A 23,907-nucleotide genomic window follows, 5' to 3' on the forward strand; every position below is an offset into this window, starting at 1 on the left:
CTTCCTGTTGGAAAGGAGAATATCCCACAAGTAATTGATGAATCCGTGGACTGGATACACCTTACAAGAGAAATTATCAGGTAAGCATAATTTATGTTTTTCTTCCTAAACGGGAAGAGTCCACAGCTGCAATCATTACTTTTGGGAAAACAATATCCAAGCTAGAGAACACAGAATGCAAACAAAGGGCGGGTACAAAAATGCGGCTCCTTCGAAAGGCACCACAAGTACTCAACACCCTACAAAAAACTACATACGACAAGGGAAAAAAAACGGAAGCACAGGTAACCACTCATCAGTTACACAACCTGGAAGCCATTCTAGAGACCATTCAGACCCAGAGTCTGCTGAGCACAAGGCCTCTGAGGAGTAAGCAGACTCAGTTAGGTCTTTCACCTAAAGTAAAAAAGAAACCGTCTATGAACCGCGAGAGGGAGTGAAGAGGAACCCATAAGAGATCCGATGGACCATCCAACCCTGTCTCATGTCAAACTGGTCACAAATCACTATCTACCTCCAAGATGAAGAATAGAGGACACCATGAGATATCCCAAGGACTAAATTAAACTTAGAGCAACCCGAGGTTGCCACAGGACCACTGTCCAGGGAAACAAACTCTCTAGGACAGGGGTGTCAAACTCAAATTCATCGGGGGCCACATCAGCAGTTTGGTCACCCTCAAAGGGCCGGTTGTATAGGACTATGTGTCCACTCTTTATTATCATAATAAATTATTGTCACTGCATTCAATTATTACTGTTTTTTTCTAATAATGTATAAGTAATAACTAGCTCTGAAAGCAGAAACATAGTCAGAATAATGGCAAGTAGATATTCAAATGTACAATAATTGTACAATTTATTGAAAAATTATTTTTGGTAACAGACAGTAATTTAGGTTAAAAATATGTATTCAAAAATACCCCACAATGCAATGTCCCCTTTTAACCAATTCCCTAACACCAGAAGAGAAATAACACCTTACAATACATACAAGGAGTGCTATCTGGTAATATACATAACACACAATGGTTCTCAAACAAACCACATCCATCCTGTAACTTCTGATATGTAAAACATCCCACTTCCTAATAATGAGTAGTCATGTGCTTTATATAGTTATTCTACCTTCTGTTAACCCCTTGGGCAGCGGCTAAGCCTCCCTGAGCTGAGTACCTGACCTCCTGTCTATCCTGGCTGCTACAAGTCCTGGCTCCCTTGTGGCCTGCCATTAATAGTATACTACTGCAGAGAGTGTTTTACTGTGTGTGTTTGTGTATTACTGTACAGCCCCGGCCTGGCCCCTCTCCGGCAGTAGCCGGCCCTTCACTTTACACTACTTACCTGGCTTTTAGTTGCGTCGTCCGTTCATTGCTCTTGCTGCCTGCCTGCCTGCCACCCACGCCGCCTCAGTGTTGTCGTTGTGTCCGACTCCTGTCTGTCCCCTTGGCTCCAGTCCTCCTGCTGCCTTGAACGTGGCCACACACAGTCTGCTACAGCTCCTGCCGCCTGAGCCTCTTGCGCAGTATGTCACTGTGCGCACGGCGTGTGGAGGCGGAGCTGAGCAGCCGCAGACAGAGCCAGGGCAGGTGGTGGGAGAGTCAGAGTGTGTGTGTTCATAATATGTGGACCGGATTCCGGATTTACCGGCCGGTCCACATATTGCAGGGCAGCCAGCGAGCCTGATTGTAAGTAACTAAAGCGGCAGAAGGCTCCTCCACGGCTCCTGACTCCAGTCCACTCAGTCAGTCCAGTCTTTTTTTTCACATCACAGTGCACTATGCAGAGATGTGCCCGACTTGTCAGTCCGCCCCTGAATAATAAGGCGGCGGCTACACGGGCCACATGACAAGGTCTGGTGGGCCGGATTCGGCCCGCGGGCCTTGTGTTTGACACCCGTGCTCTAGGAGGACAAGGACCAGAAGCTAAGTCCATAGTCAGGAGAAAACGTCACTAGGATGACCAGAAGGCCACCCTCATTCCTGACACAGCACCATACCAACTATGGGGTTCCAGAAAACCACAAGTTCCCCCTTGCAACCTAGACAAGTCAAAAACCCATCAAGCTAGACAAGCAAGGACCGAAAAACCGTCCTAGCAGCTTAAAAAGAGCTCTCCAAGAGGTCACAGAACCACCTGTGAGCAAAATTTGCGATGAACAATCAACAGGCAGCAAGCTGTCCTAAGCCTAATGCCGAAAAATCTCAACAGCTCCCGACCAGAAAATTCCGGAAGCCAAAGAGCGATCCGTCCCGGCAGCAGCCGCCACCAGAATAGAGATGGGCACTAAGAGTCCCCCCCATCAAAGGGGAGGACAGATGCAATAAAAATAAACGGTCCATACTGCAAAAGCAGACTAGTCACTGACCTTCCTTCCAGGATAACGGTCCCAGCCCAAGGCTAGTGAAAGACAGACGACAAGAGTCTCAGACCTTTGGAAGAAAAAAGGATGGATCTACGAGGAATCAAAACCACTGAGTAAAACTCTGACCGCTACTAAAAAATTGGCATGCTACCCTGAACCATGACAGGAACCTTGTGCTCGTGTCCAAGGACCCCTAAACTGCAGCCTTCCATAAGAGGAACACTCCTCAAGGGAAGAAAGCACTCTGACCCACAGCATTCTGATACCAGAATTCAACCTTAAAGGTCTGGGAGGCATCCTGCTCAAAAGAGATATGTGGGGATTTGAACCTGTGGCTCGGTGCTTACTACACTGTTTGCTTGTGTGTTGAGCCACAGTCAGTTCTTGAGAACGCAAGAGAGGGAAGAAAAACCAACGAGGCGAGAAAAACAAGGACCCACGGGCCCTTCACAGATACTGAGGTACCTCCAAATCAAGGAGAAAATGCAAGAACCCCTTACCCCACCCTAGGTGAGAAAAAGAAGATTAAGCAATGGTAACCACCCAACCAAAAGAGGCAAACCCCCAATATTGTCAGTCCAGTTGGTACAGCAACTGGAGTCTACCAGGAAGTATCAGATACCATAGCAGGGAAGTAGGAACCCGTCAGAAAACCTCAAACTGAAGCCTCAGGCTGATATTAATCTCCTATGATTTAAAAAACCCCGCCCCCTCCAAAGGGACACGTGGGAGAACCAAACTTTTAAGGTTAAGCAGGACCGTCCATACCTGTTCCAGGCAAAAGACATGGTCCTAAACCGGAGTCCTGAAACGGAACTGATCTCAAGATCTAAAGTTCCTGAGGAGCCCAGAAATTGCCTCCTATGGTTAGGAGCACCCCAGGACAGTCATCCGGAGATGCCACAAGAGAAGACGCAAATCGTCCACTAGATACTAGACTTCCGGAAATCGGTTAAATCTCCAGACTCCAGAGGAATGGAAACCTACGGTTCCGTGTCCCCAGGGACTATAGGAACCACGATGACATCTGAAAAAAGTCTGTCATGCATCTCAAGCAATAATGCCAGAAAGAACCAACTTATATCAGAGCTCACAACCTTCCTCCCAGAAGTGTTGGATCTATGCCCAAGGCCCCATATGTTGCAGAAGGATCCGAGCCTGGAGTCCATAACACTAGGTCATAAAAGACATTTTTTAGAATCCGACTGGATAATCGGCACCACGAGGGTGACATGAACCCAAGAAAAAACAGTAGACAGCGCCCGGCCAGTACCTCCTGGCACAGGAGCACTCCAGAACCGTCTACGGTCCAAGAAAAAAAAAAATCGACACGAAGGTTCGATAATATAAACTATAACCTCGATCTTAACTAAAGGGCGCAACTTCTGAGGAAGTACCCATGCAACCACAAAATCGCAAGTATTAGTTCCAGAGAAAGAACATTCCCAAAACGGAAGTTATATCAGACGTGAGCTTATACAAACAAATCAAATACATCCTATCCAGATCAAAATTAAAAGTAAGGCAGCACCCTCAGGTGAACGCCCAAGGAAAAAAAGGTACGCCAACCGGACCAGCAGATCAGAGGCCCCCTTCACCCAAGCTCAGAACTGTAACCGATACCTAAAAGAAAGAAAAAACGGAGACGTCAAGGAGATTACTTCATCCCCAAGTGTCTAACCCAGTTTGCCATCCGGCATCTAAGGCCTCTGATCCCTCGGCCCACTAGGACTGGGATCCTCTAGAAACGCCAAAACATGCCTTAGTAGGACACGAAGACGTGCCAACCTATAACGGAAGGCAAAATTATCCCTTGCCGGATCGAGACCTCAGAGGCCCACGCTTCCCCAGGAGGCCGAACTGGATTGGGCGATCCCACGCCCAACGAGCCCTGGTTGACAGAACATGGACAGTATCTTAAAAATATTTCACTTGGGAGATACAAATGAGCCAGCGCCATAGATATGGTCATGTGGAATCGTGCCGTAACCTCTGAAGGAAACAAGCCACAGGGACACCTGCCTGCGTAGGAATTTTCTGGGACCCACGCCTCACAGGACCTAGAATCCTCGGGGGCGGATGACTCAACGCACTCTTAGGACCCTGAATCGGGAGAAGAGAGTACTCTGGATCAGCAATTGGAACATAATTGATGGGCATGGATAAACCGGACCATTTCATATTCATCACAAGATGCATTCTCCGCATAGGAGACATCCGTGTCTAGAAAATCAGAATCCTCCATCTTAAGATTACAAAAAAGACACTAAAACAAACAGGCACCTTTTGTACACCACCAATGGCTGGGGCACTCACTACCTCCTGTGAACTAGACATCAAGGAGCAGACTCTCACTGTTGCCACACAGTCCGCATACGGAATTGAAACACAAACTAACCGCACCCGTCACGAGGTGCACCGTGCAAGTCATAAAAACAGAGCGCAAATCTAAAGATTGCGCCAATTAATAAGGCCGAAATGTTCTGAAAAGCCATAAGTCTAAAGTATTACTACACATTAGCTAGATTAGATAGAACCACATAACCAACATGATTAAAGTCCCCCCTGTTCAATAACCCCCCTCAGGAGATATTAACCCATGATTCCTATTTTTAGATAAAAGGAGTCCCACTGGGACCCTACCTTCTCATTAACATCACATTTTCATAATGAAGTAAAATGAAACGATCTTACCGGAATATATGCCGTGGAACAGGAACACTGGCCTTCAAGAGTTACAGATAGAAGCCTCGCTTCTGACATGGACTTGAGTGAATAAAGGCAGGTAGCGAAACTCGTCAACGCTGATTGCCAAGGAGCTGTTAATCTGATGGTTTTGCAGAAAGACTCTCCCTGCATCTCCGGACTCTAACCTTCATCCATGCTCTCACTGAGATGCTGAAAGTATTACTTAAAACTCTAGTCCCATTTCGAAGAGTACTACACTCCATAAAAGACTATCTCGGACTTCTGACACATCCCTGCCAACCTCCTGTGACGAAAGGCAAAGAATGACTGGGGGATGAGGGAAGTGGGGGAGGTATTTAAAGCCTTTGGCTGGGGTGTCTTTGCCTCCTCCTAGTGGCCAGGTTCTGAATTCCAAAAAGTAATGAAGGCAGATGTGGACTCTTCCCGTTTAAGGAGAAAATTATAAACCTAGCTTATCACCCGTTTTCTCTGTAGTGAATATTGCGCCTTTGCTTGGACCAGACTATACATTGGGGGGAGGCAAAAAGAGTGAGAGCAAGGGGTAAAAAAAGAGCGCCAGGAAGCAAAAAGATCAAGAGTGAGAGAAATGATAAAGGGATAGAAGGAGAAAGAAAAAGTCCATGGCACAAGAAGAAAGCGAAAGAGGAAAAGCCATACATTGCTGAATCTTGTATTATGAAATGGTCCCGTGAGAAAGAATATGATAAGCAGTAATGTTACTTTGCATGATGTTAAAACTTAATACAGAAGGTATTTTCCATAGTATGACAGTGTTAATATGGGGAATATTGTGTGGCAAATACAATAGAGCTACTTTAAAAAAAAATATTGGTGTCAAAATAAAATTCCATAACTTACCGTTTTATCCTCTCTGAAGAGCCAACCAGTTTGGGCACGTGTAAAAGTAATAGACTTTGTTGATAACGTAGCTGAATAAATATCACTACTCATCAAAATATCAACTTCCTCTTCAGTTTCCATTTCAGATTCCTAGGGAAAATATAAAAAACAAAAAGGAGAGAGATGAGAGAATAACTTTACTTTAGATGGAAAAGCAAACAAATACAGCTGAATTTGTTGTTACCCAACCCTTTAATTTGAACAACAGTTATAGAATAAATACAAAGCTATACATTTGGCAGGAATATACTTTTTTAAATTCATAATAAGAGCACTTTGAAGTTGTTTTGTTGTGACTGCCAGCACCGTTTACGCAAAGCGTGTTTTAACTTGCAACTACAAGTCATATGAGATAACCTGATATTGCAGTTTTGCCAAGTCTTGTCATACACGCAATTAAACCATAATAATATACTCATAATTAACCTTCCCTTCACTTACCTCATGGTGTATTCGTTGGTAAACTTTTTGTTCATTATCTAAAACTACAAAAGACTCTGATGGTGCAGCTTCTCCATTAAAAATAAAACTGAGGTCCCCACGCTGGCACTTCATGTCAGTAAAGTCTATTAGAGTAGTGTCAAGCCTACAGGAAAAAAGAGAGAGAGTCAGGCACACGTTAAGTTGATCAATCCTTTTATAAGACAGAAAAAAAGCAGATCAAGTTTATTGCTAAAATACATCATACCCGTCTTTCTAGTTATTCATAACTAGAAAAAGAAGGAGTGGTCAATGGCAGTCCCCAAAAGGCCCCCCAAACAGCCCAGGAAGTGTTAGGTCTTCACTTGAACATCAGTCCAGTCACTTTGACTGCACTTAATTTGTTTTCCTGTGTTTAAAATAGTATGATCTATCTGAATCATTAAATATTTTTTGGGGGTTTCATTTCCCTTTAATAATGTTCCTTTATAAAGGGATATGAAACCCCCAAAAAAATATTTTATGATTCAGATAGAGCATACAATGTTAAACAATTTTTCAATTTACTTCAGTTAGCAAATTTGCTTCATTCCTTTGGTATTCTTTGTTGAATGAGCAGCATTGCACTACAGGAAGGAAGGTAGCTGACCAAACTGGGTGAACCAATGAAGAGAGGAATATATGTGTAGGCACCAATCGGCAACTAGCTCCCAGTAGTGCATTGCTGCTCCTGAGCCTACCAAGGTAATCTTTTCAACAAAGGATACCAAGAGAAAAAAAGCAACTTTTCATTTGTGGCAAAAGTTTGATATAAATCTAACTATACTGCAGTGAATGCCGTTCCGGTTATGTCCCCTGCTTATGCTCAGTGAGAACATGTCACATCACATGCAAGGTCGCCAGCACTCATTGTACAAGTTTTCATATAATAATCATGTTCACTGAACTAATTGACATATAGGTAGATGATTCATCACATGTTGCCAGTGCAATGGTGTGGAAAAGATGATCTCTGAATCTTTTAATTAGCCATAAACAAAATAAATACTAATTAGCAACATATCACAATTAAATATAAATTAATGGATTGTCTTTTTTCCATTATGTCCCATTTTCAAGGCCTTTTAAGCAGATGATTTCAGGAATCCTCGAATGTTTACGACCCTTGAGGATCATAGCAGGAAACCATTGGTTCCAGAACACTGAATCAGTGTCTATATATTTGACCTTGAATTGAAAGTCAAGAATGGGTTAAGCATGATAGAGTGGTGTACCGTTAGACTAATTGGTTCCACGAAAGTGCCAGAGGTAGGATTAAGAATAAGTGTAGAATAATTGTATTTAAAGGGACAGTCTAGGCCAAAAAAAACTTTCATGATTCAGATAGAGCATGTCATTTTAAACAATTTTCCAATTTACTTTTATCACCAATTTTGCTTTGTTCTCTTGGTATTCTTAGTTGAAAGCTAAACCTAGGAGGTTCATATGCTAATTCCTTAGACCTTGAAGCCCACCTCTTTCAGATTGCATTTTAACAGTTTTTCACCACTAGAGGGTGTTAGTTCACGTATTTCATATAGATAACACTATGCTCGTGCACGAGAAGTTATCTGGGAGCAGGCACTGATTGGCTAGACTGCAAGTCTGTCAAAAGAACTGAAAAAAGGGGCAGTTTGCAGAGGCTTAGATACAAGATAATCACAGAGGTTAAAAGTATATTATTATAACTGTGTTGGTTATGCAAAACTGGGAAATGGGTAATAAAGGGATTATCTATCTTTTAAAACAATAACAATTCTGGTGTAGACTGTCCCTTTAACCTAAAATCCCTAACATGTACCACAGTACTTAAGTCATGAGCTCCTAGGTGCTGCGGAAGCTGTTGGCGCTCTACAAATAACGGATAATAATACATTTCTTTCTATGCTAGTGTTAGTAGGGGCTGGAAGCAAATAAGTAATGTTCTTTATATTATATATTTAACAAAACTTGGCTGTAAAGCCATGTTTACATCTACTGCTTAAAATACATTTCTTTGCATGGGTAGTGATAACACTAGTTACATAGTCAGTTGCTCATTAGGGATATGTCAAAACTTCCTTAAAGGGACAGTATACACTCATGTTGATATAACTGCATGTAATAGACACTACTATAAAGAATAAGATGCGCAGATATGGATATAAAAATCCAGTATAAAACTGTTTAAAACTTACTTAGCTCTCAGTTTTGCTCTGTTGAAAAGGTAGCTGGAAAGCCCACTACAAGTGGGAAATAAGACACTCCCCCCTCCCCCTTCTTTTGCATATGAAAAGACCCTTTACACAAACAGGAGCAAGCTGGAATAGGTAGTGGACGGTATTCTCGTAAACCTTTGGGGCTTGGTTAGGAGTCTGAAAATCAGAGCAATGTTATTTAAAAATAAGCAAAACTATATGGGCTATATAAATAGATCATCTACATTTATGCAAAGAAAAAATGAGTGTATAATGTCCCTTTAAACTCTTTAGATTCCTCTTCTCTTAAATATCCCATGCAAACCTTAAAGATTAAGTTTAAAAGCAAAATGTTAAGACTAATTTAGGAAAGTTAGGAAATTAGAAAGTTGCTTAAAATTGCATGCTCTTTCTGAATTACAAAAGAAAAAAATTGGGTTCAGTGTCCCTTTAATAGAACTGTGTTCATTATGCAAAACTAGGGAATGGGTAATAAAGGGATACTTAAAGGGACACTGAACCCAAATTTTTTCTTTTGTAATTCAGAAAGAGCATGCAATTTTTTTTTATTCTTTAAAGACCTTTAATATTACTATCACACTTTAGCACAAATCAAAAGACCAATGACAATTGGATATTAACACGAATGCACGCTTGTGAGAAGACTACGGTTGTAGTAGGTTCCCTCTCGAGTCTTGTTTAGAAGTACAAAAGAGGAACAGCAAATGGAATCAGAATGAGAATTACATACAATGATCAATGTCAAATACAATGGGAGGTTTGGTCCTGAAAGGGAAAAGTAAAACAAGTTTCTCAAACATAGCTTCTCTGAGTAAAGATTAAAATATTTGAAGTGTCGTGTTTCGGTTGTGCTTTTTCTTCAGTGAACCAGAGGAGCCTGCTTGAGTGAAATCAAGATGGAGCGCATACGGGACACATCTTTTGCTTGTTTGCTTGACTTGGGGTTAAAGTCACAAAGGCGTGCTACACGCTCCCATTCTGTACCTGGTGTCGTTTCTTCCACATCACTCACAAATGCCTCTTCAGCAGCCCTATTATTTGCTTTTGTCTTCTGTAACATCTCATCTTGCCTGACATACCACTCTTCAAGTTCTTTAGTAGCTTTTTCTTTCCATTCAGATTCTTGTTTTAAGGAGTTAGCATCAAGCATTTCATGTCTTTAATTTTAAAGATTCCTCTAAATTTAAATGGGTTTCCTGTATGAACCCGATATCTGCGTGGAGTTTCCGTAGGTGTGTAAGGATTGCCTTCCGCTTAATGGGGGTTGAGATTCCCCCTACGTTCCAAGATACTATCTTCAGACTATCCAACATTTATATGATTAATATATGGGGGTAGAGCGGGGAGGGCAGAGAGCAGGGAGGGGGAGAGGGGATAGAAAAAAAAAAGAGAAAAGAAAAAAAGAACCAAAAAAGGGGACATTCCAATCCCCTATCCCAGGGGCTATTTTAGCCATGGGGTCCACCATCTGACTAATTAATAAACTGATTGGTCATACAGTTATATGTCTAATGTCTTGAGGAACTTTTCCGCCGTTGGACTCTCTTCAAATATATGTGTTATCTCCCTCACAACCACTCTCAGTTTAGAGGGGTAAATTATGGTGGCTCTATACCCCTGCTGGATGAACTTGGAACAGATCGGAGCCAGTTCTCTTCTCTTGGAAGCTGTATTGGCCGAGAAATCTTGAAACATTAAAATCTTATTATTTTCTATGAAAATTGGCTGATTTTTACGATAGTGTTGCATTAACATAAGCTTATCCTGATAATTCAATAACTTGGCAATAACAGGTCTGGGCCTGCTTCCGCTCCTATTGTCTAGTCGGGGGGGGGGGCCTATTCTATGGGCTCTTTCCACTAGGATTGGGTGATAAGTAGGTGGGATCTTTAGAGCTTTAGGGAGAGTGTCTGATATGAAAAGACCAAGATTTTCCGATTGTTTATCCTCTGGGAGGCCTATTATTCTTATGTTGTTTCGTCTGGCACGGTTTTCCAAATCCTCCAGCCTGTCAGTTAATTTTTGCCAATTTTTAGTTGAGGTCTCTAGCTTAGCATTTTGTAGTGTTGCTAAGTCTTCCAGGTCAGACACCCTCTGCTCCACTTCCTGTAATCTATTTGAAAATTGTCTAACCTCTTGGGTTAGGGAGGTAATGTCTTGCTTAATTTCTGATTTAAGTGCATCGAATTTAGGTGTGAGTGCGTCTGAGATACTAGTTACCAAGGATTGTAAATTAATAGTTTCGGAGGTTAATAGGTTGCCAGCAGAGGTTAGTTGGGGTTCAGAGGCTGGGTCCTGAGTATTTTTAAGTTTCCTGTCCCTGTGCCTGGCTGCCATATTTGGTGAAGGTGTCTTGGAAGGGTTAGAGAGAAATTTGTCCATGTGCTTCGTGCTTAATTATGATAGTGAGAAGGGAGACGTTTAAAAGGAACGTTTCCAGCAAGGGGAAAAGAAAAAAAAAAAAAAAAAGGGGGGGGGGGGTGGTGTGAGATTGAGTGCTAGTGAGGGGAAGTGAAAAAAAAAAAAAACAACCAAGTGCGATTTTAAAGTGACAAATTATTGTTGATTACAAGTGAGGGAGTGCTGGTGTGGTAGGTGAAGAACATATGTGATAAGGCATGAGCAGTTGAGAAGAAAAAAAAATTTAGAGAAATTCTAACTTTGAAGAAGTGATAAGTTGCAGACAGGCACAAGCACCCAATACACAGCTAGACCTATAAGGTTTTGTTTCCTTTTTCTTCCCCTCTTATCTAGCTTCTCTTCTCACTGGGGAAGAGCTAAAAGGGGGTCGCTAGTATGTGTTCTGATCTCACTACCCACACTCACTGTTTAGTGTGGGTTGAGAAAGGGACAAAAACAAGGAAATGGGGGGAGAGGGAAGACAGGAGTTATTACATTTGTAATGCAAAGTCTGGGATATGCAATATACAGTTAACAATTCTTACAGGCTGTTAAATGCTAGCAATTTAACTTTCATAAATGACAAGTTATCTGCCTCTATATCCAAAGGGAGGTATCGAAACATTAAATTTAACAAAGCTTCCTAAACACAGAAGGTTGCAGAATATAACATTTCTAATATCATAAAGTGATGTTAAGAAAATTTCCTAAGTAACAGCTAATAACTTGGCTATTTCACACTTGAGATAAAGGAATCTATGGCCTGTTATCCTCTCTTCCTTCAGTAAATTCTCTGCTACCTCGTCCAAATTATGTAGCGTAAATACTATTAAAGGGAGGCTAAATAGTCAAAGATTACTGGTCTCTTAGGAACAGATCTTTAACCCTTTATCCCTCCTTTCCCCTTCTCTGCTATAAAGTTAAACCACAAGGTAACAATTCAGACTTAGATATACATTAAAGGTTCAGTTAGGTTAAATCAATTGTTCCCTACCCCAGCACCTAAGCGTGGGGAGTAAGATCTACAAACTGACAAGTATTACTAGGGGAGAAGACAAAATTTCACGTCAGGAATCAAAATGCAGTACATATCAGTAAAGAGAAACACTGAGTTTAATTAACTCTTAGTAATTATCAAGTGAGCCCAGTTAGACCCCCTAACTCTGGATTAATTAGCAAAAAAATTAAATATGTGCACATAGAGTCAGGTTATGCTAATCTACATCCCAGTTTAACCAGCATGGATATATTAGAAAAGTTAAATGTCTTCTGGGGAGATACCGGTATGAGAAAAGGCAAGCTCATCAAAGTTACAAGCCGCCGGACAGCATAGTGTCTTTGAGCAAAGTTCCAAGATATAGACTGCCCCGTGTTTCCTGTGTGGGCCTGGGTGCCAAGTGAGCCTATATCCCCTTTAGTTCCCCTTTCTCTTCTCCCAAGCTAGCTCCTTCCCCTTACCTCTAGCAGCAGAAATTTGTCCGTGGGGAGGAGGAGAGAGGGACACAGAGGCTTACTCTCAAACAGCGTTGCCCACCAACAAGATCCAGGTGCAGGCAGCAGTGTGACGAATTCCTCTCTTGGTACAGCCCCCCTCACGCAGCACCGGTGGGAGGGGGGTACGACCGCCTGCAGCCTCGAGCAGCAGGAGACAACCTGCAGCCAGATCAGCAGAGGAAGTCACGGAGGGCAGGGGGGAGCAGCCCCAATCCAGCAAAAGATAGCAGCCCGCAGCCCTCTCGCAGCACCGGTGGGAGGGAACAGCGGGCCAAAACCAGAAACGGATCCAGCCGGGTCTCTACCAGGAGAGAGGGAGGTCAAAATGAGTCAGCCACAATGCGGATCATCCAGGGACCGCAAATCTGAGCCGGAGCAGCGCGACCCAGAGCAAGAGCAGATGCAGGTAGGTAAAGGGCTCCGGTATTCAGTGCCTATGAGAACAGGCAAGTCATTTTCTTTCATGTAATTAACAAGAGTCCATGAGCTAGTGACGTATGGGATATACATTCCTACCAGGAGGGGCAAAGTTTCCCAAACCTTAAAATGCCTATAAATACACCCCTCACCACACCCACAAATCAGTTTTTACAAACTTTGCCTCCAAGGGAGGTGGTGAAGTAAGTTTGTGCTAGATTCTACGTTGATATGCGCTCCGCAGCAAGTTGGAGCCCGGTTTTCCTCTCAGCGTGCAGTGAATGTCAGAGGGATGTGAGGAGAGTATTGCCTATTGAATGCAGTGATCTCCTTCTACGGGGTCTATTTCATAAGGTTCTCTGTTATCGGTCGTAGAGATTCATCTCTTACCTCCCTTTTCAGATCGACGATATACTCTTATATTTACCATTTCCTCTACTGATTCTCGTTTCAGTACTGGTTTGGCTTTCTACAAACATGTAGATGAGTGTCCTGGGGTAAGTAAGTCTTATTTTCTGTGACACTCTAAGCTATGGTTGGGCACTTTATTTATAAAGTTCTAAATATATGTATTCAAACATTTATTTGCCTTGACTCAGAATGTTCAACTTTCCTTATTTTCAGACAGTCAGTTTCATATTTGGGATTATGCTTTAAATTATCATATTTTTTCTTACCTCAAAAATTTGACTTTTTTCCCTGTGGGCTGTTAGGCTCGCGGGGGCTGAAAATGCTTCATTTTATTGCGTCATTCTTGGCGCGGACTTTTTTGGCGCAAAAATTCTTTTCCGTTTCCGGCGTCATACGTGTCGCCGGAAGTTGCGTCATTTTTGACGTTATTTTGCGCCAAAGATGTCGGCGTTCCGGATGTGGCGTCATTTTTGGCGCCAAAAGCATTTAGGCGCCAAATAATGTGGGCGTCTTATTTGGCGCCAAAAAATATGGGCGTCGCTTTTGTCTCCACATTATTTCAGTCTCATTTTTCATTTGCTTCTGGTTGCTAGAAGCTTGATGTTTGGCATTTTTTTCCCATTCCTGAAACTGTCTTATAAGGAATTTGATCTATTTTGCTTTATATGTTGTTTTTTCTCTTACATATTGCAAGATGTCTCACGTTGCATCTGAGCCAGAAGATACTACAGGAAAACCACTGCCTGCTGGATCTACCAAAGCTAAGTGTATCTGCTGTAAACTTTTGGTAGCTATTCCTCCAGCTGTTGTTTGTAATAATTGTCATGACAAACTTGTTAAAGCAGATAATATTTCCTTTAGTGATGTACCATTGCCTGTTGCAGTTCCCTCAACATCTAAGGTGCAGAATGTTCCTGATAACATAAGAGATTTTGTTTCTGAATCCATAAAGAAGGCTTTGTCTGTTATTTCTCCTTCTAGTAAACGTAAAAAGTCTTTTAAATCTTCTCTCTCTACAGATGAATTTTTAAATGAACACCATCATTCTGATTCTTTGGACTCTTCTAGTTCAGAGGATTCTGTCTCAGAGATTGATGCTGATAAATCTTCATATTTATTTAAGATGGAATTTATTCGCTCTTTACTTAAAGAAGTACTAATTGCTTTAGAAATAGAGGATTCTAGTCCTCTTGATACTAATTCTATACGTTTGTATAAGGTTTTTAAAGCTCCTGCGGTTATTCCAGAAGTCTTTCCTGTTCCTAATGCTATTTCTGCAGTAATTGCTAAGGAATGGGATAAATTGGGTAATTCATTTACTCCTTCTAAACGTTTTAAGCAATTATATCCTGTTCCGCCTGACAGGTTAGAATTTTGGGACAAAATCCCTAAAGTTGATGGGGCTATTTCTACCCTTGCTAAACGTACTACCATTCCTACGTCAGATGGTACCTCGTTTAAGGATCCTTTAGATAGAAAAATTGAATCTTTTCTAAGAAAAGCTTATCTATGTTCAGGTAATCTTCTTAGACCTGCTATATCATTGGCTGATGTTGCTGCAGCTTCAACTTTTTGGTTGGAAACTCTAGCGCAACAAGTATCAAATCGTGATTCTCATGATATTATTATTCTTCTCCAGCATGCTAATAATTTCATCTGTGATGCCATTTTTGATATTATTAGAGTTGATGTTAGATTTATGTCTCTGGCTATCTTAGCCAGAAGAGCTTTATGGCTTAAGACTTGGAATGCTGATATGGCTTCTAAATCAACTCTACTTTCCATTTCTTTCCAGGGAAACAAATTATTTGGTTCTCAGTTGGATTCTATTATTTCAACTGTTACTGGTGGGAAAGGAACTTTTTTACCACAGGATAAAAAGTCTAAAGGTAAAAACAGGGCTAACAATCGTTTTCGTTCCTTTCGTTTCAACAAAGAACAAAAGCCTGATCCTTCGTCCTCAGGAGCAGTTTCAGTTTGGAAACCATCTCCAGTCTGGAATAAATCCAAGCCTGCTAGAAAGGCAAAGCCTGCTTCTAAGTTCACATGAAGGTACGGCCCTCATTCCAGTTCAGCTGGTAGGGGGCAGGTTACGTTTTTTCAAAGAAATTTGGATCAATTCTGTTCACAATCTTTGGATTCAGAACATTGTTTCAGAAGGGTACAGAATTGGTTTCAAGATGAGACCTCCTGCAAAGAGATTTTTTCTTTCCCATGTCCCAGTAAATCCAGTGAAAGCTCAAGCATTTCTGAATTGTGTTTCAGATCTAGAGTTGGCTGGAGTAATTATGCCAGTTCCAGTTCCGGAACAGGGGATGGGGTTTTATTCAAATCTCTTCATTGTACCAAAGAAGGAGAATTCCTTCAGACCAGTTCTGGATCTAAAATTATTGAATCGTTATGTAAGGATACCAACGTTCAAGATGGTAACTGTAAGGACTATATTGCCTTTTGTTCAGCAAGGGAATTATATGTCCACAATAGATTTACAGGATGCATATCTGCATATTCCGATTCATCCAGATCATTATCAGTTCCTGAGATTCTCTTTTCTAGACAAGCATTACCAATTTGTGGCTCTACCGTTTGGCCTTGCTACAACTCCAAGAATTTTCACAAAGATTCTCGGTGCCCTTCTGTCTGTAATCAGAGAACAGGGTATTGTGGTATTTCCTTATTTGGACGATATCTTGGTACTTGCTCCGTCTTTACATTTAGCAGAGTCTCATACAAATCGACTTGTGTTGTTTCTTCAAGATCATGGTTGGAGGATCAATTTACCAAAAAGTTCTTTGATTCCTCAAACAAGGGTAACCTTTCTGGGTTTCCAGATAGATTCAGTGTCCATGACTTTGTCTTTAACAGACAAGAGACGTCTAAAATTGATTACAGCCTGTCGAAACCTTCAGTCTCAATCATTCCCTTCGGTAGCCTTATGCATGGAAATTCTAGGTCTTATGACTGCTGCATCGGACGCGATCCCCTTTGCTCGTTTTCACATGCGACCTCTTCAGCTCTGTATGCTGAACCAATGGTGCAGGGATTACTCGAAGATATATCAATTAATATCTTTAAAACCGATTGTTCGGCACTCTCTAACGTGGTGGACAGATCACCATCGTTTAATTCAGGGGGCTTCTTTTGTTCTTCCGACCTGGACTGTAATTTCAACAGATGCAAGTCTCTCAGGTTGGGGAGCTGTGTGGGGATCTCTGACGGCACAAGGAGTTTGGGAATCTCAGGAGGTGAGATTACCGATCAATATCTTGGAACTCCGTGCAGTTTTCAGAGCTCTTCAGTTTTGGCCTCTTCTGAAGAGAGAATCGTTCATTTGTTTTCAGACAGACAATGTCACAACTGTGGCATACATCAATCATCAAGGAGGGACTCACAGTCCTCTGGCTATGAAAGAAGTATCTCGAATTTTGGTTTGGGCGGAATCCAGCTCCTGTCTAATCTCTGCGGTTCATATCCCAGGTGTAGACAATTGGGAAGCGGATTATCTCAGTCGCCAAACGTTGCATCCGGGCGAATGGTCTCTTCACCCAGAGGTATTTCTTCAGATTGTTCAATTGTGGGGGCTCCCAGAGATAGATCTGATGGCCTCTCATCTAAACAAGAAACTTCCCAGGTATCTGTCCAGATCCCGGGATCCTCAGGCGGAGGCAGTGGATGCATTATCACTTCCTTGGAAGTATCATCCTGCCTATATCTTTCCGCCTCTAGTTCTTCTTCCAAGAGTAATCTCCAAGATTCTGAGGGAATGCTCGTTTGTTCTGCTAATAGCTCCGGCATGGCCTCACAGGTTTTGGTATGCGGATCTTGTCCGGATGGCATCTTGCCAGCCATGGACTCTTCCGTTAAGACCAGACCTTCTGTCACAAGGTCCTTTTTTCCATCCGGATCTGAAATCCTTAAATTTAAAGGTATGGAGATTGAACGCTTGATTCTTGGTCATAGAGGTTTTTCTGACTCCGTGATTAATACTATGTTACAGGCTCGTAAATCTGTATCTCGAGAGATATATTATAGAGTCTGGAAGACTTATATTTCTTGGTGTCTTTCTCATCATTTTTCTTGGCATTCTTTTAGAATACCGAGAATTTTACAGTTTCTTCAGGATGGTTTAGATAAGGGTTTGTCCGCAAGTTCTTTGAAAGGACAAATCTCCGCTCTTTCTGTTCTTTTTCACAGAAAGATTGCTATTCTTCCTGATATTCATTGTTTTGTACAAGCTTTGGTTCGTATAAAACCTGTCATTAAGTCAATTTCTCCTCCTTGGAGTTTGAATTTGGTTCTGGGTGCTCTTCAAGCTCCTCCGTTTGAACCTATGCATTCATTGGACATTAAATTACTTTCTTGGAAAGTTTTGTTCCTTTTGGCCATCTCTTCTGCTAGAAGAGTTTCTGAATTATCTGCTCTTTCGTGTGAGTCTCCTTTTCTGATTTTTCATCAGGATAAGGCGGTGTTGCGAACTTCTTTTGAATTTTTACCTAAAGTTGTGAATTCCAACAACATTAGTAGAGAAATTGTGGTTCCTTCATTATGTCCTAATCCTAAGAATTCTAAGGAGAAATCATTGCATTCTTTGGATGTTGTTAGAGCTCTGAAATATTATGTTGAAGCTACGAAATCTTTCCGTAAGACTTCTAGTCTATTTGTTATCTTTTCCGGTTCTAGGAAAGGCCAGAAAGCTTCTGCCATTTCTTTGGCATCTTGGTTGAAATCTTTAATTCATCTTGCCTATGTTGAGTCGGGTAAAATTCCGCCTCAAAGAATTACAGCTCATTCTACTAGGTCAGTATCTACTTCCTGGGCGTTTAGGAATGAAGCTTCGGTTGACCAGATCTGCAAAGCAGCAACTTGGTCCTCTTTGCATACTTTTACTAAATTCTACCATTTTGATGTATTTTCTTCTTCTGAAGCAGTTTTTGGTAGAAAAGTTCTTCAGGCAGCGGTTTCAGTTTGAATCTTCTGCTTATGTTTTTTATTAAACTTAATTTTGGGTGTGGATTATTTTCAGCAGGAATTGGCTGTCTTTATTTTATCCCTCCCTCTCTAGTGACTCTTGTGTGGAAAGATCCACATCTTGGGTAGTCATTATCCCATACGTCACTAGCTCATGGACTCTTGTTAATTACATGAAAGAAAACATAATTTATGTAAGAACTTACCTGATAAATTCATTTCTTTCATATTAACAAGAGTCCATGAGGCCCACCCTTTTTTGTGGTGGTTATGATTTTTTTGTATAAAGCACAATTATTCCAATTCCTTATTTTATATGCTTCGCACTTTTTTTCTTATCACCCCACTTCTTGGCTATTCGTTAAACTGATTTGTGGGTGTGGTGAGGGGTGTATTTATAGGCATTTTAAGGTTTGGGAAACTTTGCCCCTCCTGGTAGGAATGTATATCCCATACGTCACTAGCTCATGGACTCTTGTTAATATGAAAGAAATGAATTTATCAGGTAAGTTCTTACATAAATTATGTTTTTTCCAGGCTCGAAAAAACAAGCTAAGATAGGTCTTAGTAAAGGCCCTGGACCAGGGGACCACCCATACAAAAATAGAAAATGTCCTTGTTTCCTATTCGGGTGTGCAGGGAGCCATTCACATATATCACAGCGTGAGTTCTCTTCTCTCTCAGTGGGAGAAATTACAGTACCTCTAAGGCAGATGAAGGTTCCTGTGGCCACTATAGCTTGCAGTTCAGTGCGTTATTATGGCACTACATAGGTTCCAGCAGCGTTGGAGTAGCTTAGCAAGCCACCCAGGTCTGAGGGTTTAGGCGCGAGAGATCGCCAATAGCTTGCAGTGGAGGTGCTTCTGAACAGGTGTCTCACCTGACCACACACCTGAACTCCTCCTCCGGAACCTCCTGAAAAACAGAATTTATGTTTACCTGATAAATTACTTTCTCCAACGGTGTGTCCGGTCCACGGCGTCATCCTTACTTGTGGGATATTCTCTTCCCCAACAGGAAAACAGGAAATGGCAAAGAGCCCAGCAAAGCTGGTCACATGGTCCCTCCTAGGCTCCGCCTACCCCAGTCATTCGACCGACGTTAAGGAGGAATATTTGCATAGGAGAAACCATATGATACCGTGGTGACTGTAGTTAAAGAAAATAAATTATCAGACCTGATTAAAAAACCAGGGCGGGCCGTGGACCGGACACACCGTTGGAGAAAGTAATTTATCAGGTAAACATAAATTCTGTTTTCTCCAACATAGGTGTGTCCGGTCCACGGCGTCATCCTTACTTGTGGGAACCAATACCAAAGCTTTAGGACACGGATGAAGGGAGGGAGCAAATCAGGTCACCTAAATGGAAGGCACCACGGCTTGCAAAACCTTTCTCCCAAAAACAGCCTCAGAAGAAGCAAAAGTATCAAACTTGTAAAATTTGGTAAAAGTGTGCAGTGAAGACCAAGTCGCTGCCCTACATATCTGATCAACAGAAGCCTCGTTCTTGAAGGCCCATGTGGAAGCCAGAGCCCTAGTGGAATGAGCTGTGATTCTTTCAGGAGGCTGCCGTCCGGCAGTCTCGTAAGCCAATCTGATGATGCTTTTAATCCAAAAAGAGAGAGAGGTAGAAGTTGCTTTTTGACCTCTCCTTTTACCAGAATAAACAACAAACAAGGAAGATGTTTGTCTAAAATCCTTTGTAGCATCTAAATAGAATTTTAGAGCGCGAACAACATCCAAATTGTGCAACAAACGTTCCTTCTTCGAAACAGGTTTCGGACACAAAGAAGGCACGACTATCTCCTGGTTAATGTTTTTGTTAGAAACAACTTTCGGAAGAAAACCAGGTTTAGTACGTAAAACCACCTTATCTGCATGGAACACCAGATAAGGAGGAGAACACTGCAGAGCAGATAATTCTGAAACTCTTCTAGCAGAAGAAATTGCAACCAAAAACAAAACTTTCCAAGATAATAACTTAATATCAACGGAATGTAAGGGTTCAAACGGAACCCCCTGAAGAACTGAAAGAACTAAGTTGAGACTCCAAGGAGGAGTCAAAGGTTTGTAAACAGGCTTGATTCTAACCAGAGCCTGAACAAAGGCTTGAACATCTGGCACAGCTGCCAGCTTTTTGTGAAGTAACACAGACAAGGCAGAAATCTGTCCCTTCAAGGAACTTGCAGATAACCCTTTCTCCAATCCTTCTTGGAGAAAAGATAGAATCTTAGGAATCTTTACCTTGTCCCAGGGGAATCCTTTAGATTCCCACCAACAGATATATTTTTTCCATATTTTGTGGTAAATTTTTCTAGTTACAGGCTTTCTGGCCTGAACAAGAGTATCAATAACAGAATCTGAGAACCCTCGTTTTGATAAAATCAAGCGTTCAATCTCCAAGCAGTCAGCTGGAGTGAGACCAGATTCGGATGTACGAACGGACCTTGAACAAGAAGGTCTCGTCTCAAAGGTAGCCTCCATGGTGGAGCCGATGACATATTCACCAGATCTGCATACCAAGTCCTGCGTGGCCACGCAGGAGCTATCAAGATCACCGACGCCCTCTCCTGATGGATCCTGGCTACCAGCCTGGGGATGAGAGGAAACGGCGGGAATACATAAGCTAGTTTGAAGGTCCAAGGTGCTACTAGTGCATCTACTAGAGTCGCCTTGGGATCCCTGGATCTGGACCCGTAGCAAGGAACCTTGAAGTTCTGACGAGAGGCCATCAGATCCATGTCTGGAATGCCCCACAGTTGAGTGATTTGGGCAAAGATTTCCGGATGGAGTTCCCACTCCCCCGGATGCAATGTCTGACGACTCAGAAAATCCGCTTCCCAATTTTTCACTCCTGGGATGTGGATTGCAGACAGGTGGCAGGAGCGAGTCTCCGCCCACTGAATGATTTTGGTCACTTCTTCCATCGCCAGGGAACTCCTTGTTCCCCCCTGATGGTTGATGTACGCAACAGTCGTCATGTTGTCTGATTGAAACCGTATGAACTTGGCCTTCGCTAGCTGAGGCCAAGCCTTGAGAGCATTGAATATCGCTCTCAGTTCCAGAATATTTATCGGTAGAAGAGATTCTTCCCGAGACCAAAGACCCTGGGCTTTCAGGGATCCCCAGACCGCGCCCCAGCCCATCAGACTGGCGTCGGTCGTGACAATGACCCACTCTGGTCTGCGGAAGGTCATCCCTTGTGACAGGTTGTCCAGGGACAGCCACCAGCGGAGTGAGTCTCTGGTCCTCTGATTTACTTGTATCTGCGGAGACAAGTCTGTATAGTCCCCATTCCACTGACTGAGCATGCACAGTTGTAATGGTCTTAGATGAATGCGCGCAAAAGGAACTATGTCCATTGCCGCTACCATCAAACCTATTACTTCCATGCACTGCGCTATGGAAGGAAGAGGAACGGAAAGAAGTGTCCGACAAGAGTTTAGAAGTTTTGATTTTCTGGCCTCTGTCAGAAAAATCCTCATTTCTAAGGAGTCTATTATTGTTCCCAAGAAGGGAACCCTTGTCGACGGAGATAGAGAACTCTTTTCCACGTTCACTTTCCATCCGTGAGATCTGAGAAAGGCCAGGACTATGTCCGTGTGAGCCTTTGCTTGAGGAAGGGACGACGCTTGAATCAGAATGTCGTCCAAGTAAGGTACTACTGCAATGCCCCTTGGTCTTAGCACCGCTAGAAGGGACCCTAGTACCTTTGTGAAAATCCTTGGAGCAGTGGCTAATCCGAAAGGAAGCGCCACGAACTGGTAATGCTTGTCCAGGAATGCGAACCTTAGGAACCGATGATGTTCCTTGTGGATAGGAATATGTAGATACGCATCCTTTAAATCCACCGTGGTCATGAATTGACCTTCCTGGATGGAAGGAAGAATTGTTCGAATGGTTTCCATCTTGAACGATGGAACCTTGAGAAACTTGTTTAAGATCTTGAGATCTAAGATTGGTCTGAACGTTCCCTCTTTTTTGGGAACTATGAACAGATTGGAGTAGAACCCCATCCCTTGTTCTCCTAATGGAACAGGATGAATTACTCCCATCTTTAGCAGGTCTTCTACACAATGTAAGAATGCCTGTCTTTTTATGTGGTCTGAAGACAATTGAGACCTGTGGAACCTCCCCCTTGGGGGAAGTCCCTTGAATTCCAGAAGATAACCTTGGGAGACTATTTCTAGTGCCCAAGGATCCAGAACATCTCTTGCCCACGCCTGAGCGAAGAGAGAGAGTCTGCCCCCCACCAGATCCGGTCCCGGATCGGGGGCCAACATTTCATGCTGTCTTGGTAGCAGTAGCAGGTTTCTTGGCCTGCTTTCCCTTGTTCCAGCCTTGCATTGGTCTCCAGGCTGGCTTGGCTTGAGAAGTATTACCCTCTTGTTTAGAGGACGTAGCACTTGGGGCTGGTCCGTTTCTACGAAAGGGACGAAAATTAGGTTTATTTTTGGCCTTGAAAGACCTATCCTGAGGAAGGGCGTGGCCCTTACCCCCAGTGATATCAGAGATAATCTCTTTCAAGTCAGGGCCAAACAGCGTTTTCCCCTTGAAAGGAATGTTAAGTAGTTTGTTCTTGGAAGACGCATCCGCTGACCAAGATTTCAACCAAAGCGCTCTGCGCGCCACAATAGCAAACCCAGAATTTTTCGCCGCTAACCTAGCCAATTGTAAAGTGGCGTCTAGGGTGAAAGAATTAGCCAATTTGAGAGCACGGATTCTGTCCATAATCTCCTCATAAGGAGGAGAATCACTATCGATCGCCTTAACTAGTTCATCGAACCAGAAACACGCGGCTGTAGTGACAGGGACAATGCATGAAATTGGTTGTAGAAGGTAACCTTGCTGAACAAACATCTTTTTAAGCAAACCTTCTAATTTTTTATCCATAGGATCTTTGAAAGCACAACTATCTTCTATGGGTATAGTGGTGCGTTTGTTTAAAGTAGAAACCGCTCCCTCGACCTTGGGGACTGTCTGCCATAAGTCCTTTCTGGGGTCGACCATAGGAAACAATTTTTTAAATATGGGGGGAGGGACGAAAGGTATACCGGGCCTTTCCCATTCTTTATTTACAATGTCCGCCACCCGCTTGGGTATAGGAAAAGCTTCTGGGAGCCCCGGGACCTCTAGGAACTTGTCCATTTTACATAGTTTCTCTGGGATGATCAAATTCTCACAATCATCCAGAGTGGATAATACCTCCTTAAGCAGAGCGCGGAGATGTTCCAACTTAAATTTAAATGTAATCACATCGGGTTCAGCTTGTTGAGAAATTTTCCCTGAATCTGAAATTTCTCCCTCAGACAAAACCTCCCTGGCCCCCTCAGACTGGTGTAGGGGCATTTCAGAACCATTATCATCAGCGTCCTCATGCTCTTCAGTATCTAAAACAGAGCAGTCGCGCTTACGCTGATAAGTGGGCATTTTGGCTAAAATGTTTTTGATAGAATTATCCATTACAGCCGTTAATTGTTGCATAGTAAGGAGTATTGGCGCGCTAGATGTACTAGGGGCCTCCTGAGTGGGCAAGACTCGTGTAGACGAAGGAGGGAATGATGCAGTACCATGCTTACTCCCCTC

At 42.5% G+C, this 23,907-nt stretch overlaps 2 protein-coding genes across 2 annotated transcripts in view; both read right to left on the reverse strand.

The window, feature by feature from the left end:
• Positions 1-23,907, reverse strand: part of ANKRD13C (ankyrin repeat domain 13C) — a 373,770-nt gene that overhangs the window by 120,145 nt on the left and 229,718 nt on the right. The window contains exons 7-8 of the mRNA XM_053693358.1: positions 6,415-6,559; positions 5,932-6,063 (exon numbers count right to left, since the gene is read on the reverse strand). Of these exons, the coding sequence (XP_053549333.1) occupies positions 5,932-6,063; positions 6,415-6,559 (277 nt within the window). The remainder of the gene's footprint in view (positions 1-5,931; positions 6,064-6,414; positions 6,560-23,907) is intronic.
• On the reverse strand, positions 9,169-9,799 carry LOC128640913 (clathrin light chain A-like). Its single transcript, XM_053693359.1, has one exon. The coding sequence runs from the start codon at positions 9,778-9,780 to the stop codon at positions 9,490-9,492; it is 291 nt and encodes a 96-aa protein (XP_053549334.1). The 5' UTR covers positions 9,781-9,799; the 3' UTR covers positions 9,169-9,489.

This window comes from Bombina bombina, chromosome 10 (genome assembly GCF_027579735.1).
Source record: "Bombina bombina isolate aBomBom1 chromosome 10, aBomBom1.pri, whole genome shotgun sequence".
In the NCBI taxonomy this organism is placed as follows: domain Eukaryota; kingdom Metazoa; phylum Chordata; class Amphibia; order Anura; family Bombinatoridae; genus Bombina; species Bombina bombina.